This window comes from Dasypus novemcinctus, chromosome 3 (assembly GCF_030445035.2).
Source record: "Dasypus novemcinctus isolate mDasNov1 chromosome 3, mDasNov1.1.hap2, whole genome shotgun sequence".
In the NCBI taxonomy this organism is placed as follows: Eukaryota; Metazoa; Chordata; class Mammalia; order Cingulata; family Dasypodidae; genus Dasypus; species Dasypus novemcinctus.
Genome location: NC_080675.1, coordinates 19,368,439 through 19,382,438, shown reverse-complemented (window position 1 = coordinate 19,382,438; position 14,000 = coordinate 19,368,439). Strand labels below are relative to the sequence as shown.

Genomic DNA, 14,000 nt, shown 5'->3' with positions numbered 1-14,000 from the left:
GTGACAAACTTCCAGCCATTTCAAGGCATGCGTTCTGCAGATTCTTCTACCTAAGCTCTGGAAACTGGAGCTTAGGAGGGCCTGGTCTAATTGCAGCCCATGCTGTGAATTATAAGAAACCCCAATCAGAGCAAATGAAATACGGCTCTGAAACCAGCAGTGAGGAAACAAAAACAGTGTGATGCCTTGTAAGGTGAGTAAAGGTAAAGTGCCAGATGTACTAACTACTCAGCCATGGTGGTTCACAGTAATAAAATCATAAATAATTTTTAAAATCTCCTACTCCCTGGGCACTGTTCTTTGCCCCAGATTAACAACCTAAAGTTACCAGACTGAGCCATTAGTTAGAGAGCAGGGTTCAGTCTCAGGACTCTAACAGAAGGTCTTCGATACAGCCCAGTCCTATCACACGGGCTCTGAATTTTGTTTGGGGGCACTTAAACGCATCTACAACCCCAGTCTACTACTACAAGTATTGACCTGAGGTGGGAACCTCAACTAAGTTCCCTGCCAGGCTAACTACGGATGATGCAAAGGAGTCAACCGGGAACACATCTACAATTGCTGGTCTTAGCCTTTTTCTCAGTTCTGCCTTGTGGTTTCTCTCCAGGGCCTGAGACCCATCACCAGTGAGTGTCAGCCGATTCTCACTCAGCCAGAGGAGCTGCACAGTGGCTGAGCACCCCGCATAAGGGAAGGTGGGTAGGCTCCCGAGCCCATCTTTCGGCACACAATTTTTAATCACTTTAACTTTCTAATTCTTGGTACTAGGTCAATAAAAAGGAAGGGGGGGGGGGAACCTACTATTTCTAGAAAATAGTCTTTCTGCACTCCATGGAAACAGCTACAAAAGCATCCTGCCAGAAATCCGTATCAGAGAATTCAAGTCAAGTACCCATGCTCCTCCTGATGAAGCCCTCGACATCTTCGTCATAATTTCCTACCCAGCAGATTTTCAAAGACCAGGTTTCCACCCCCGCCCGCCTTCTGCATACCCTACTCCATGGAGAAACCAAGGCACAGCTGGGATCACAGGTCAAACCAAGAAGACTCTGCCTGAGAGCTCAGCCTTTAAAGTTAAAGTCCAGGGCACTGCTTATCAGGGAACTGGCAAAGACACAAACATACCCCACCCACACCTTTCAAAGTTATGGTCAAAGTCTTCAGTTCCTAGAGCAGAACATGATCAGCTGTCTGACCACCTAGAACAATGCTCGAAGAAAAGAGAAGGATGGCATCCGCCTCCTATTCCTGCCTTTTGACCACACTTTGGGAAAGTGGTACCTGTGAAAAGCCAAATCTCATTGCATTTTCAAACTTCCTATCCTTGGATTAAATTGATGAAGGGTTTTCTTTTACTTCCTTAAACATAGCTCATCGGCGTTTATTTTCAAAGAAGGCAATTGCTTCTATACCCATTCATTCCGAATCTATTATAATAATATATTCCCTCAGGGCAGTTCCTCAGCTCAGGGAATTCACCTAAGTCTTCTGTCCTGGCATGCCCAGGGACTTTTACAGGGACCGTGGCTCTCACCTCGGCATCCAGAAGCTTAACCTACAGGCCACTGCAGGTTAAGCTCTAAACTAATCTCTCCCAAGATTCATATTTGCCACTTGCTAATCCTGCCTTTATCAATTGATTCAAGGAGCCTTAATTTAATTCAGAAGTCCAAGATTCAATGAGAAATTCATGTTACTCATACACCTGAACATCCTGGGGAGGAAGAGGTTTGCTTTCCTTTCACAGCAGAAACCTGCTCTTTATGTCACATAGGACCATGGGTTTTAAATGACCCCTTGCATACTAGCTGTGACACCTGGAGTCATTTTCATGTGCTTCTCAAGGCAACATCTTGTATCGTGTTTTTTTTTTAAAAGCACTGTCAATGGATTATTTTCCGCTTCCATGGCCCAGTGGTTGAGATACCCGGTGCTTACCTGCCACAAAATCACCAAAGCCCACCGTGGTCAGAGTGACCACCACAAAGTAAATGGACTCGAGGGCCGTCCATCCCTCGATGTACTTAAAAATGACAGCAGGGATCGTCACGAAAACAATGCAGCCGGCCAAGATGAACAGGATGGTTGAGATGACCCGGATCTTGGTCTGACTCACTTGCTTTTTCTAGGAAGAGCAAAGGAGAAAGAAAGGCAAAGCAGCTTTAGCATCCTGGGTTCAGAAGACAGAGGCACAGGGGGAAAAATATGTGTCACATCCGTGGCTTTTGACTTTTTTTCGGTCATCAGATGCTGTGGGCAAATCTGATGGGAGCCATGAACTCTCTCCTAGAAAAAAGGCACATTCAGAAATGTTCAGGTGGTTTGGGGAGGTTCACAGGCCCTGCAAAGTCTGTTCAGGGACAGAAAGTCAGGAAACCCTGCTTAGCTCACGGAGCTGGAATGCCCCTTACATGATTTCATGGCTGCAGCCCAAATACTGGCTCTAACTCCTGCACCAGTGCAAACTTCATAATTTCCCAAGATGGACTTGCTGCCATTACTCAAGTGGCATTACTGGCCCTCCTTTAGGACAGCATGGGTTTGGAGTTCTTTTCACAGTGACAGCGATAGATTTGCCTCTGGTTTCCCTTGTGTCTGCAGGAATACACCAAGGAAAGAAAATGGCTGGCCTGAGTTAGACCAAAATGCTCGGATGAAAACAAAAGCATATCTACCCCCCATTCTTATTTGTGACTGGTTCTAACCAAATATTTGTATCCTTCTTCACCACCACCACCCCCCATTCTTGCTGAGGTTATACAAATTCCTAACAACCGTGTTTTAGAACTCTTATTTGAGCTGATGTCGGAGTCATCCAATGTGCTGGCCGCCTTGCCTTCAGGAGAAAGGACAGGATGACCAGGTCACTGCATAAAATGGGTAGCTAAGAGCATCATCTCCACATCAGCTACTTAAATAATCACTAGCTAGAAGGTGAAAATGCATTTTAGAATGGGAATCTGACTGATACGGGTGCAAGGGAACCATGCCGATGGTGTTCAGAGACCTGGAAGCATTATTGGTATCCCCTTGAATGCACTGAAGACAACACTAGAATCATCTCTACGCCGAAGAAGGAATTCTCAAAGCTCCAGAATTGGCACTGGAGGTTGTCGTCACAGGGTCTTAGAACTATAACCCCACCAAAACTATGTACTAGCCGAAATACATATTTAACACCAGAATGTGGGGGGCTTTCGGCCCTGTAAAAATTGATTTTCGGCAGAAGTACAACCATAGGTGGGGCAATCTCACATGAGAATCCTTGCCATGTGATTTGTTTCCTATTCACTACCTTCCAATGAATGAGAAGGCAGAGAATCTCAGAGAATCTCCATTTTACAGATGCAAAAACTGAGGGGTTAAAATGCACTTGCATAAAATGATGAGGCTGATTAGGGACAGACTGGGATTAGAATACAGTATGATCAACTCTTGGCTCATTGCTTAATGATAAAAACACATTTTCATGTTATTCGACAACCCACCAGCTCAAAAAGGTGCCCGAAGAATCCTCCCAGAAGAGGCAGAAGAGACCAGGCTAACCCCCACTGAAGACGAGGCCATCCTGTTTCCCTTCAGGGAAAAAAGATTGGGAATAAAAAATTGTCACTGCGAAATCTGTCCAGGAATTCCTAGGCTTCAATTAAAATAGCATCACCTCCACCAGGCTTCCCAGGACAAACGCTTGAGAAAGATCCTAAGAACAACCACTTGGCTCCACCAGGGCAATGCTGGTCACTCGGTCTCAGAGATGTGATGGTCAGATGAGGGCAGTTCTGTCTCTCTTTCTTCCATTCCTTCCCCTTTTCCCCAATTTATGGAGAAAAGCATCAGGGGGTGCTGACCTTTCATAGGGAACCCCGTGGAAAGAGGGAGTTGAAAGAAGGCTGGTTTCCTTTATAAGCATGCCTCGGGATCATTCAATTCCACTTTCCTGGGGCCATTAAGTCTCCCACTATGCTCCATATGGCAAAATGGGGTGGGCAATTAAATGACTAAAAAGAGGGAGAAAATATTTATATTCACAAATCTAGATCAGCACTATTTACACCCCAGTTCCTGGATCAATATATATTTCCTGAACAACGTTCATAGGAAAGGCTAAAGGAACATAATCTTTTATAAAAAAGAACAATTTGCTGCAGTTCCTAAGAGGATCCTCAGCAAATACAGTGGGAACATGAAAAATAATTTGATCTATGCTCTTACATAGTCCCCTCCCCATCTCAGAAAAACCATCTGAAAAAAAATAAAATTGAAACTTACAGATAATGTTGAAACTGCATATGCAAATACTTCTTCTTTTGTTTTTTTTACAAACAAATGTATTGTGACCTGAAAGCCATTGAGAATGATTTTCCCATATCACAAATCACCATGATGTATATTATATATATATATTTATACATATATATACAATGATTTATGTTATGTTATGTTGTTACGTTACGTTACATTATGTTACGTTACGTTATGTTATATATGATAGGAAGATTTTGTTGAGGGCAGTTTAGCCCCTCAGAGACCCAAGAATGTATTTATTAGACTAATTTTGTCCAAAGTCCAAAAGGAGATTTTACCATAGATCAGTAAGTTCATCTAATTATGAAAATTATGAAACATCATTCCCCGCTCTATAACCCATTCTCCTTAAATATATAACAAAATTAAAATGAATTAAGTGTGTGGGAGACACTTGTTAAGCTATCAGTTGGGATGCGAATGCAATGGCAATCCTAGTGAGGGAGAGGTTGGCAAAGGAGAGTGCACGCAGGCGGGAAGCCGAAGACGTTCCCAGCTTCAGGAGGTGGGCAGAAGGCAAGACAGCATGGGACAGGAGTGAGTGGATTTGTTTGGTGGCAGAGAGCTATGTGACAAAGGCTAGATCATGGAGTTATCTGCTGGAGAATTCATCAGCAAAGTTAACACTTTGCCACTGCTCATTGCCTGGGCTAAGCAGTGTGCTGCTTTTTTTTTTACTTAGAGAAATTGTGGGTTTACAGAACAATCAGGCACAAAATACAGGATTCCCCTTAACACTCTAGTATTAAAACCTTCCACTGATGGATTACATTTGTTATACCTAAGAAAGCACATCTTTAAAATTTGCTTAATTTGGTTAATTTTTATAATCATTAACTACAGTCCGAGGGTTCACTGTATTATAAAATTCCATAGATTCTTTCACATTTTTATTCTAATACCATATATACAACCTAACAATTCCCCTTTTAACCACCTTCAGGGGTGTTTCTGAGCTGCTTCTTCCAGACATCCAAGAGTGATGCACTGGGATGGCTGGAGAGTGCAAATATTGGAGTCTTTTACAGACTTAAGAAATCAAGTGTCTTGCATTGGAGTGGGGGGTGTATGAAAACTTGTGCTTCACTGTAAAAGGAAGAGGTGTGGGCAGAAGGTTTTTGCAATATCTGTTATTCTGGATACCCATGTTTTTGTTGCCCTTTAGATATATTTTTAAAAAAAAACAGCTGCCTTAATTGAGTATTTTAAACTGTAGATTTCAAGATGGAATGACAAACTATCTCATCCACCATGTGGTGATCTTCAGCTTCTTCTCCCCCTTAGCCATCCCACTGTTCATTGCTGCTGTAAACAAGTTCAGGAACATGGATTCTGAAGGCAGACTGCCTGACCCCATCAGCAGAGTGTCCTCAAGCAAGTTTCATAACCCATCTGTGCCTCAGTATCTTCCTCTATAAAACTGAGATAGGAGAACTTGCCGCATAAGGTTGTTCGGAAGATCAAATGAGTAAAGTATGTAAAAGTTCCACACCGTGCCAGGTAGATGCTCAATGACTATCATTTTTCATGTAAAAATTCACATCTTTTCTTAGATGTGGACAGAACCAGATTTAACACTGCCCTTTGCTCTTCAGGAATGTTCCCTCATGTCTGGCTTAAGATCCTCTCTGTTCAGTTTCTGGAAGCCACTGTTGCTTGCCCCTTCCTGGATATATTATCTCTTTTAATTACCCCATTTTCTATAAAGAAGAAGTCCCTCTTCTCCCTTGGGTTTTCTGTGCTGACTTCAGAATGAGCTCTCAACCTGGGAAGCTTTTTTATTTGCCTTTCAATTAATTCCTCTAGTTTTTCATCAGCCTTCTGAAACTGCCAAGAACTGCAGACATTTGCAATATCAGGAACCAACTGCAGAGGGACCCTGAAAGGCACAAACACACACACACACACATACACACACACACCATCTCCACCACCATGGTCAGAATCGAGCTGTGTTTCCACGGTAGGGTTGCTAGGCAAAACTGCATTGCTTATTTACCAATAAGCAGAGCAGCTAGCAGAAAGCTGCGTGACTGCCCAGATTGGACTGAGCTAATGTGTCCTTGGGCTAACAAAATTATTACCTGGGAAGAGATGGTTTGAAGTAATACTTGGGCAGAAGCAGTAGGATGGTCGTGTGTTTCTGTACAAATCTTGTTTTCACACTTTGTTGATTGGTTAGAATAGACGATGTGTTTTCCATTCTCCTTATACAAATAGTATTATATGAAACCATCTCCCTGTGTCTGATTGGCACGAGCGCCAGGAATTTTTGAAGAGCTCAAAATCCATCTCCTGTAAAATTCACTAGGTTGTCAAAATTATATGTGCAATTATTGCAAAGAGCAAAATAAACTTCATAAACAGAAAGGGGGAATGCCGGCATTAAGGACTGCTGTGCCAGATGGGTATACGTGCTGACAAATCTAGAAGTGTTTGCTTGTTTCAGACCATAGAGGGTCAAGCCATAAGTCCAATTCTCACAAAGCAAGATGTTCCTGCTTGTTTCTGTTTACTTCTACAGTCTCATTTTAGGGAGTGAGTATATTCACCTGTGGGCTATTTTATCATTTGATTTCTACCTCTTTCTAATCCTCATTCTCCTTTTCACCTCTATGTGATTCCTTGGAATCTTGAGATCAACAATCCAGACTGTTGTGTCTGGCTGAGAAATTGTTTCTCTGTTGTGATTTTTCAAGCAGGCTGTCGGGAATTTTATTCAGTAATGAAGATACCATGATAAAAATCTTACAGTAGGAGCTAGACATGCATGGCTCTGGTTTATGGTCTGGTTTATGGTTTATGGACTGGTTTATGAAATGCAGACATATCTCTGTAGTAATACCATTGAAATAGGACAATTTCTCAAAATGAAAAGATAAAAGGAACTGCCTCACCAAAGAATTGTATTTTCTTAGATTAGTATACTTTCTGCACAGATTTTTTAAAGTTCTGCTTCTAACAGTTTCAACATCACAACAAATAGCTATGTATCATCAGTAATTCTATAAACCATGAAAAGTGCTTTTAAATACCGTTTGCCTATAATCTCCATGGCAGAGATGCTTACTCTGAACACACATTAGTGTGAGTCATGCAGTAAATTCCCCACGGAGCCTAGTGAAAATGTCCTCCTGAAACACTGAATACACAAATGGACCCTAGCTATAAAAAAATAAGTGGAAAAAAAATAATAAGTGGTATCTGACTCTGAACCATGTTGCGACATCTAGAACAACTGGCCAATTTGCTGCTTTGATGGCTTCACCATACAAATTTTTGAAAAGATTTTGAGATATATATATATGTGTGTGTGTGTGTGTGTAATTTTACCATGGAAATGCCAAAGTAGGTACACCTGCTATGGAGAAAAATTCAAACCTACAAATAATTAAAACCATCTGCTATTCCTCTCCAAGAAGCCTTTAATTAAGATCTTTGTAAGTTTTTATTCTAAAAGTTAGTAGACTTTAACATTTGAAGATAGCACTCTATTGGAGCACAAGATTTTGCCTTCAAAATTCAACCAGTTATTCATTTAGCATGGAATTTTTAAAGAACATTTTATACATCTGGCACTGTTCTAAATAGGAGGGAAAGAAGGGAGGGAGGGAAAGTGGAAAGGAGGGAGGGAAAGAGGAAGGGAGGAAGGAAAAGAAAAGAGAAGAGAAGAAAAGAAAAGAGAAGAGAAGAAAAGAAAAGAAAAGATCCTTCGTAAGGCGCACAAAGTCTAGTGGGTAGGGGTAAGGTAGAGACCTCAAAGTTGGCTGAAAACATTCTTTGTGGATCTGTTCATACAATCCAGTTCTGGTAGCTACTGAAGAAAGATTTTAGTACATAAGTGACATCCTAGTAACACAACATATATAAAGGTATGCCCACTGTATTGGAAGATCTTTGGGCCTTTGTTAGCTAAGCATTCAGGCGTTAGGTCGGAGGGATGGGAACAGCACGTAAGCAATTGCACCCCATGTAGGAAATGCCCAGACACAGCCTTGGCTGCAGACTGTCCTCTTTCACTGAGGTGTGCGAGGTAGACACAGGGAAGAGGAAAGGGATACCTGGTCATCAGCCACAACGGGATACATCCTGGTAATCCTGAGGGATGCCCCACCCCACTGCTCACTTACCCAAATTCTAAATTTATTCTAGCAAGATCTCAGCATCACAATGAGCAACGCCCCAACCCCAGGATGCCCTCCCATCCATCACAGAACACAAGCATACAATAAGTAACACCACGGTTGGAATTCTACAGACAGCGGAAAGGTAGACTCCCTTCCCTCCCTCCACTGGGTAACAAGGGTCCAAGGTCCAGGTCATTGGCCAAGCAGTGCACCACAGGCAGGGCATACACAAGGCCCCACACAAGGCCCCCGTGAGGACAAAGCACATTTCTCCCACCCCAGGCGGCCTTCCTTGTGCAGGGAGCCCCACTGGCTGTACCACTCATGGTCTCTCTTCAGCCTCTTACTCGAAAACCCAGGGACTCGGAACTAGGCTGCTGCTTCTTCCCTTCCCTTCGGGAAAAAACATCCCCCAGGAAGTGACACTTCTGGGGCTCAGTATTAGGAAACCCATTCTTCCATAGGTCTCAGACATAATTCTCCAGTATCAAGAGAATAAAGTAATACTCGGCTCTAGTCTCTCATCTCCTTTGTCTTATTTATCAGCTGGTTCCTCTCTTGGGTGAAGAAGAGCAGGCTGCTACCTATTGGGCTCTTTCAGAGGCCCCAATCATCTCATCTCCCCCACCCCCAGTCCTCCTGGTACCATGATTTCTACTTTAGCAAGAAGTCTGCGACTATTCCGTTATGGAGGGGGAAAAAGAGACCAGACCATTCTCTTGAAGGAATGTTGAGTATGGTTCTTGTCTTTAGATGTGGCCTCCTCACCAGAAAGGAGCGCAAGTATCAAAAGCAGAAAAGTAACAGTAAGCTGACAGTGGGCCTCCTGCTGAGGGTGCGTCAGGCTAGGTGCTCACTAAAAGAAAATAAAGACTTGTGAAAGCCATCAAGGAGACCTATGCCCTGGGTGAAGGCCTCTGGAAGGTGTAGGGCCTTGTTCAAAGACTAGGAGGGGCAAAAACTATCATGCAGCCACTAAATGCCCCATAGTGAAAGGCTCACTTGACCTACTGCAAATTATAAGGGTCCATACTCTTCCTCATCCTTCCTGGGCTTCTCTTAGCCATGTCACTGTTCACTGGAACCAGCACCCAAGAGTATCCAGGAAGAATGGAAGAGAAGAAAGCCATCCTATGCCCACCATGTTCAGATACGAGTAGCCCAGAGAGAAAGCATTCGTGCGCTTCTGGGGAGTTCCCTGGAATGACTGTCATTGTGCGCAGGAATCAAGGTCAGTGACAGACAAGTATGTATTTTCTGTGGCCTTATTTATCTTGCTTGTTAGAAGACTTGAAGAAAGCTCTCAAGATTGACTAGATTTAGGTTAATACCTATAAAAATACCTGGATATTATTGAGGTATTGTTGGATGAATACCTGTAAAAATTCCTGGGTGATATTGGGTAATTGGTAAACAGCCTTTCCCCAATATCACCTTCCTTCCTTCATTACTTCCTTCGTTCCTTCCTTCGTTCCTTCCTCCCTTCCTCCCTCTTCCTTTCCTTCTCTCCTTCCTCCCTTCCCTCTTTAAAAAAAATACTTTTTAATGTAAACACATAAGGATGCTTGCCCACATAAAACTATAAAGAATAATGAAATAAGAACAAAGGGATGTTATAGGGAAAAATATATGTGAACTAGAAGAGAAAAAGGTAATGAGGAACAAGAAAAACTAAGAAAGACTTGAGAAGAAAGAGCACAACTGGGAAATAGACTTTGGGGTATAAAAAGCAGACATGAACAATGGCTTGGAAGAATTCAGAATTTTCCAGGAGGTATAAAGAGGCTTCCCTGCTGGGCCTGTACCTAATTGTTTCAGAGATGGAGAGAGACGGAGAGAAAGAAGAGAAAAAAAAGATATGCACAAACCCTCAAGTTAAGGAACATCGCTTTACAGAAAGTCACCTAGAGACAAACCCTAAACTGGAAACTGCTCACTTTCCCAGTCTCCCTTGCCACTAGGATGCAAGCACGTGACCCAGGCTCCCCCAGTCTTAGAGACATAAGCCAGACCTTGAACTAGAAACTAGTGATTCAAGTGTGGCAAGGTTATGTCTTGAAATATTCATCTGGTGGTTTTATGTGTGTTTCCCTCCCCATTTTTCCTCCTTCTAGCACTCCAAGAGCTGTCCCTAAATGTGAAGTAAAGACTCTCAGATGCATGCTTACAGAACCACTTTCTCCTCTCCCAAAGATAAGGCTTGTAAGGGGAATGAGACATGGAGGGTGGAATAGTCACTCAACCTGGAAAGGGTGGAAGGGAGGGAGGGACCAGGGGGCTTCTAAGTGGGCTTAACAGTGACCCCAAAGTGGAGGATCAGAGGGCCAAGGGAGAGGGATTAGCAGGAGTCTCCTCTAGTGTGGAGATTCACTAGCACAGCCCACCTTTCAAAAGTCCTGCAGCCCCTAAGTCCCTTGAACAGGGGATGAGGGACTTAGACATCTAAAGGGGTGGAGAATCTCACCCCTGTTCAAGACACAACTGACCAAGAGCAGGTAGAAATTTCCATGGGGGTGGTGGAAGGTAGCAGCAGAGACACCATCAGTGTTATATAAAGAGGCGGGAACCATGTGGAATCCATTCAGGGGCTGCTGGCAGCAACGGTGTCTCCAGGGCAGTCACAGGGAGGTCCTAGCAGGACCCAGCATCAATGGGGTCCATGGGGTCAGCCGACCAGCTGCACACCTGCGCCAGGCATACACATTAGAGGCTTCTTCAGAACCAGCTCTTTGGTGTGATTTTGGTCATTGTTCTTGACTGGGTAGCTTGCAAGTCTGATTCTCCAACCATCCCAGGGTTTCAGTAGCTATCCAATATCTTTTTTTTTTCCCTTTTCTGTTTAAATTACCCATAACCAGTCTCCCTAATTTTCAGCTATTTGCCTGGAACAGCCACTTTCAGCGGTCAGGGTAAGCTGGCTTCAGGCACCTGGAGCAGGTCAGGGCACAGCTCAGCGGTACCCCTTGACGGCAGGTCTGGAATTCCAGGTTCCCAGAACAGCCAGAGCTGTAACCAGGTGTGATGGTCAGTTTTATATGCCAGCTTGGCTAAGCTAGAATACCCCTTTATGCAGTCAAGCACTAATCTAGGTGTTGCTGTGAAGGTATTTTGTAGACGTGGTTACCATCTACAATGGCTTGGCCCTAAGTCAGAGAGGTTACCCTCGGTAATGTGGGTGGATCTCCACCACTCAGCTGAAGGCCCTCAGAGCAAAAATTGAGGTTTCCCAGAAAAGAAGAAGAATTTCTGCCTCCAGACGACAGCGTCAATTCCTGCCCACGAGCCTCCAGCAGGTCAGCCTGTCCAGCGGGTCAGCAGACCTGCCAGCCCCCACAATCACATGAGCCAATTCTCACGTAAGCCTGACTCAAACACCCAGTGTGATATAACTGCTTTGGGTAATATCTCTCTGACATGCCTACATCTTCAGAAAAATCTTGTTAAAAATTACAGTTGCCCTCAGCTGCTCTGTGGAAGGGGATGTACCTCTTCCTGATCTGGGGATGTACCTCCCCAGGCCACGACAGAAGAGGGTCTTCCCGCTGCAGGAGAGACCAGCAGTGCTGCCAACAGTGGCTGGTGGTTAGAGCAGAGCTTGGCAGCCCAGGAGTGGAAGGGGAAGGCACAGGCTGTGCCAGGGACACACATAGGAACACATGGGTGACACCCACTGAAAGTCCAAGAGGGCAGGGAATCTTGGAAAGGGGAGCTGGCGGGCAGAGGGCAAGACAGCCGCTATGGTGTGAGTGGAGCAGCAGGCATTTGGGCTATAGCTGCAAAGAGAAGAGATTCTGATATACAATTATTGAAATGTTAATGGCAGAATTTTTTGGATGATGGATTTAAACGTGGTGTTATATCTGTCTTTGCACTCCGCTGTGTTTTCCAAATTCTCTACAAAGACCACATATTACCTTTGTAATCCTTCTCAGGAAAGAAAAGAGAAAGGAGGAAGAGCGGGAAAGCAAAAGATAAGGAGAAGAAAAGGGAAAGAGAGAAAACAACAAACATGCTCATGAATCCTACAGCAGTTCTCGAGGGAGAAACTGTAGAGTGCCCTTGAAAATCGGACCATTTGTCTTCCTTTCTTTGGGGAAAAGGGTGACAAGTATGCCCTTGAGGAAAAACTAGAAGAGAGAAGGCAGGAGGAGGAGTCAAAGCTCCCCGTGGTAAAGAAAGAAAGATGGGTATTGATTGACTGGGCCTTCAGACTCCCAGGACAATTTCCCAAAGGTAGTAACGGAAGCCGTGAGAACCCGGCCTTGTTCCAATTTGGGTGACAGCATCCTGCCTGCTGCTCCCCACCCCCTGCCCTTCCCACAGAATGCAGCAAACCCCTTCCTGAGCGAAACTGTTGGGGACCCCCACTGTTGGCAAACTCTCTGTCTCTCACTTTCTCTTGTTTATGCAATCCGTTCTTTTGCAGTTCACTCTCTAGAGATACTGGATTGTTTTTCAATACCCAAATACAGCAGCCATTTCATGCTTCTGTGCCTTTTTAAAGGCTGTTCCATCTGCCAGAAGAGTCTCCTGCCTTTTTATGCCTGTCAAATTCCTGTTTATTCCTCAAAACACAATTCTGATACTACCTCCTGCAGGAAATCTTCCCTGTTTCCATTTCTAAAATACCCATGTTGGTGAAACTGCTCCACTTGAATTAAATGTGTAATCTACTTAAATATTTGGAGATTGTATAAAATTCTTAAAGACTTTTAAAGTTCTCACTGTCTATCTATCTTACTACTAATCTACATAATGATTGTTGATTATAGTTTTAGTTATTCTTATAAAAATGTGATGCTATGGGAGAGCAGATATGGCTCAAGCAGTTGGGTATCTGCCTCCCACATGGGAGGTCTCAGGTTCAGTTCCAGTGCCTCCTGAAAAAAGAAAACGAGCACGGACAATGAGCAGACACAGAGAGAAGACAACAAGTAGATAGATAAAGGAGCCATCTGGGGGTGGGGGGTGGAAATGCAATGCTATGAAAACAACCAAAATCTCTTATTGATTACACTGTTTTTGCTCTGATGCTTCTCTAAAAAGAACATGCAGTCAGCCCATCTTCAACAAAAGGGGATGCTAAAGGAAAAGCAAGTCAAGAAGTCTATAAGTCATGTTTTGCCTGTTGACTAACATAATCTTGGTAAAAATGTAAATGTAAAATGAAACAATACTACTGTGATTTGTAGTTAATGACCTCTAGAAACAGCTTTATTTAAAATGCTCATAAGGAAATTAGGGCCTAGATTGTAAGCTCTTGCAGCAGTCATATTTATTCCTGAGCTCTAATCTCTGTTATTTCTAAATCCTAAAATGCTCTACTCTTTGTATATAAACTAATAGCTCCACAGAATTTTTAAGGGCCTGTATGACATCTGGAACTCAGAGCTAAATTAACCAGCTCAAAAGGTGCCCAAAAAGCAGCATTACTTCTAAAATTCCAACCAATTAAAGAAACTAAAAGAATCAGACTTCAATTAAAAGGTAAATGGGGTTAATCTAAAGACTAAGAAGAATCAGGATACAAAGAAAAAGGTAATATTTTATTGGTATTTTAAAACT

At 43.3% G+C, this 14,000-nt stretch overlaps 1 protein-coding gene across 3 annotated transcripts in view; it reads right to left on the bottom strand.

Moving 5' to 3' along the window:
- Positions 1–14,000, bottom strand: part of KCNK10 (potassium two pore domain channel subfamily K member 10) — a 201,318-nt gene that overhangs the window by 79,775 nt on the left and 107,543 nt on the right. For all 3 annotated transcript variants that reach the window (XR_011648283.1, XM_004476013.3, XM_004476012.3), the window contains exon 5: positions 1,942–2,128. Coding sequence is in view for 2 of the 3 variants with exons in the window: in XM_004476013.3 (XP_004476070.2) it covers positions 1,942–2,128 (187 nt within the window). In the remaining variant the exon portion in view is untranslated. The remainder of the gene's footprint in view (positions 1–1,941; positions 2,129–14,000) is intronic.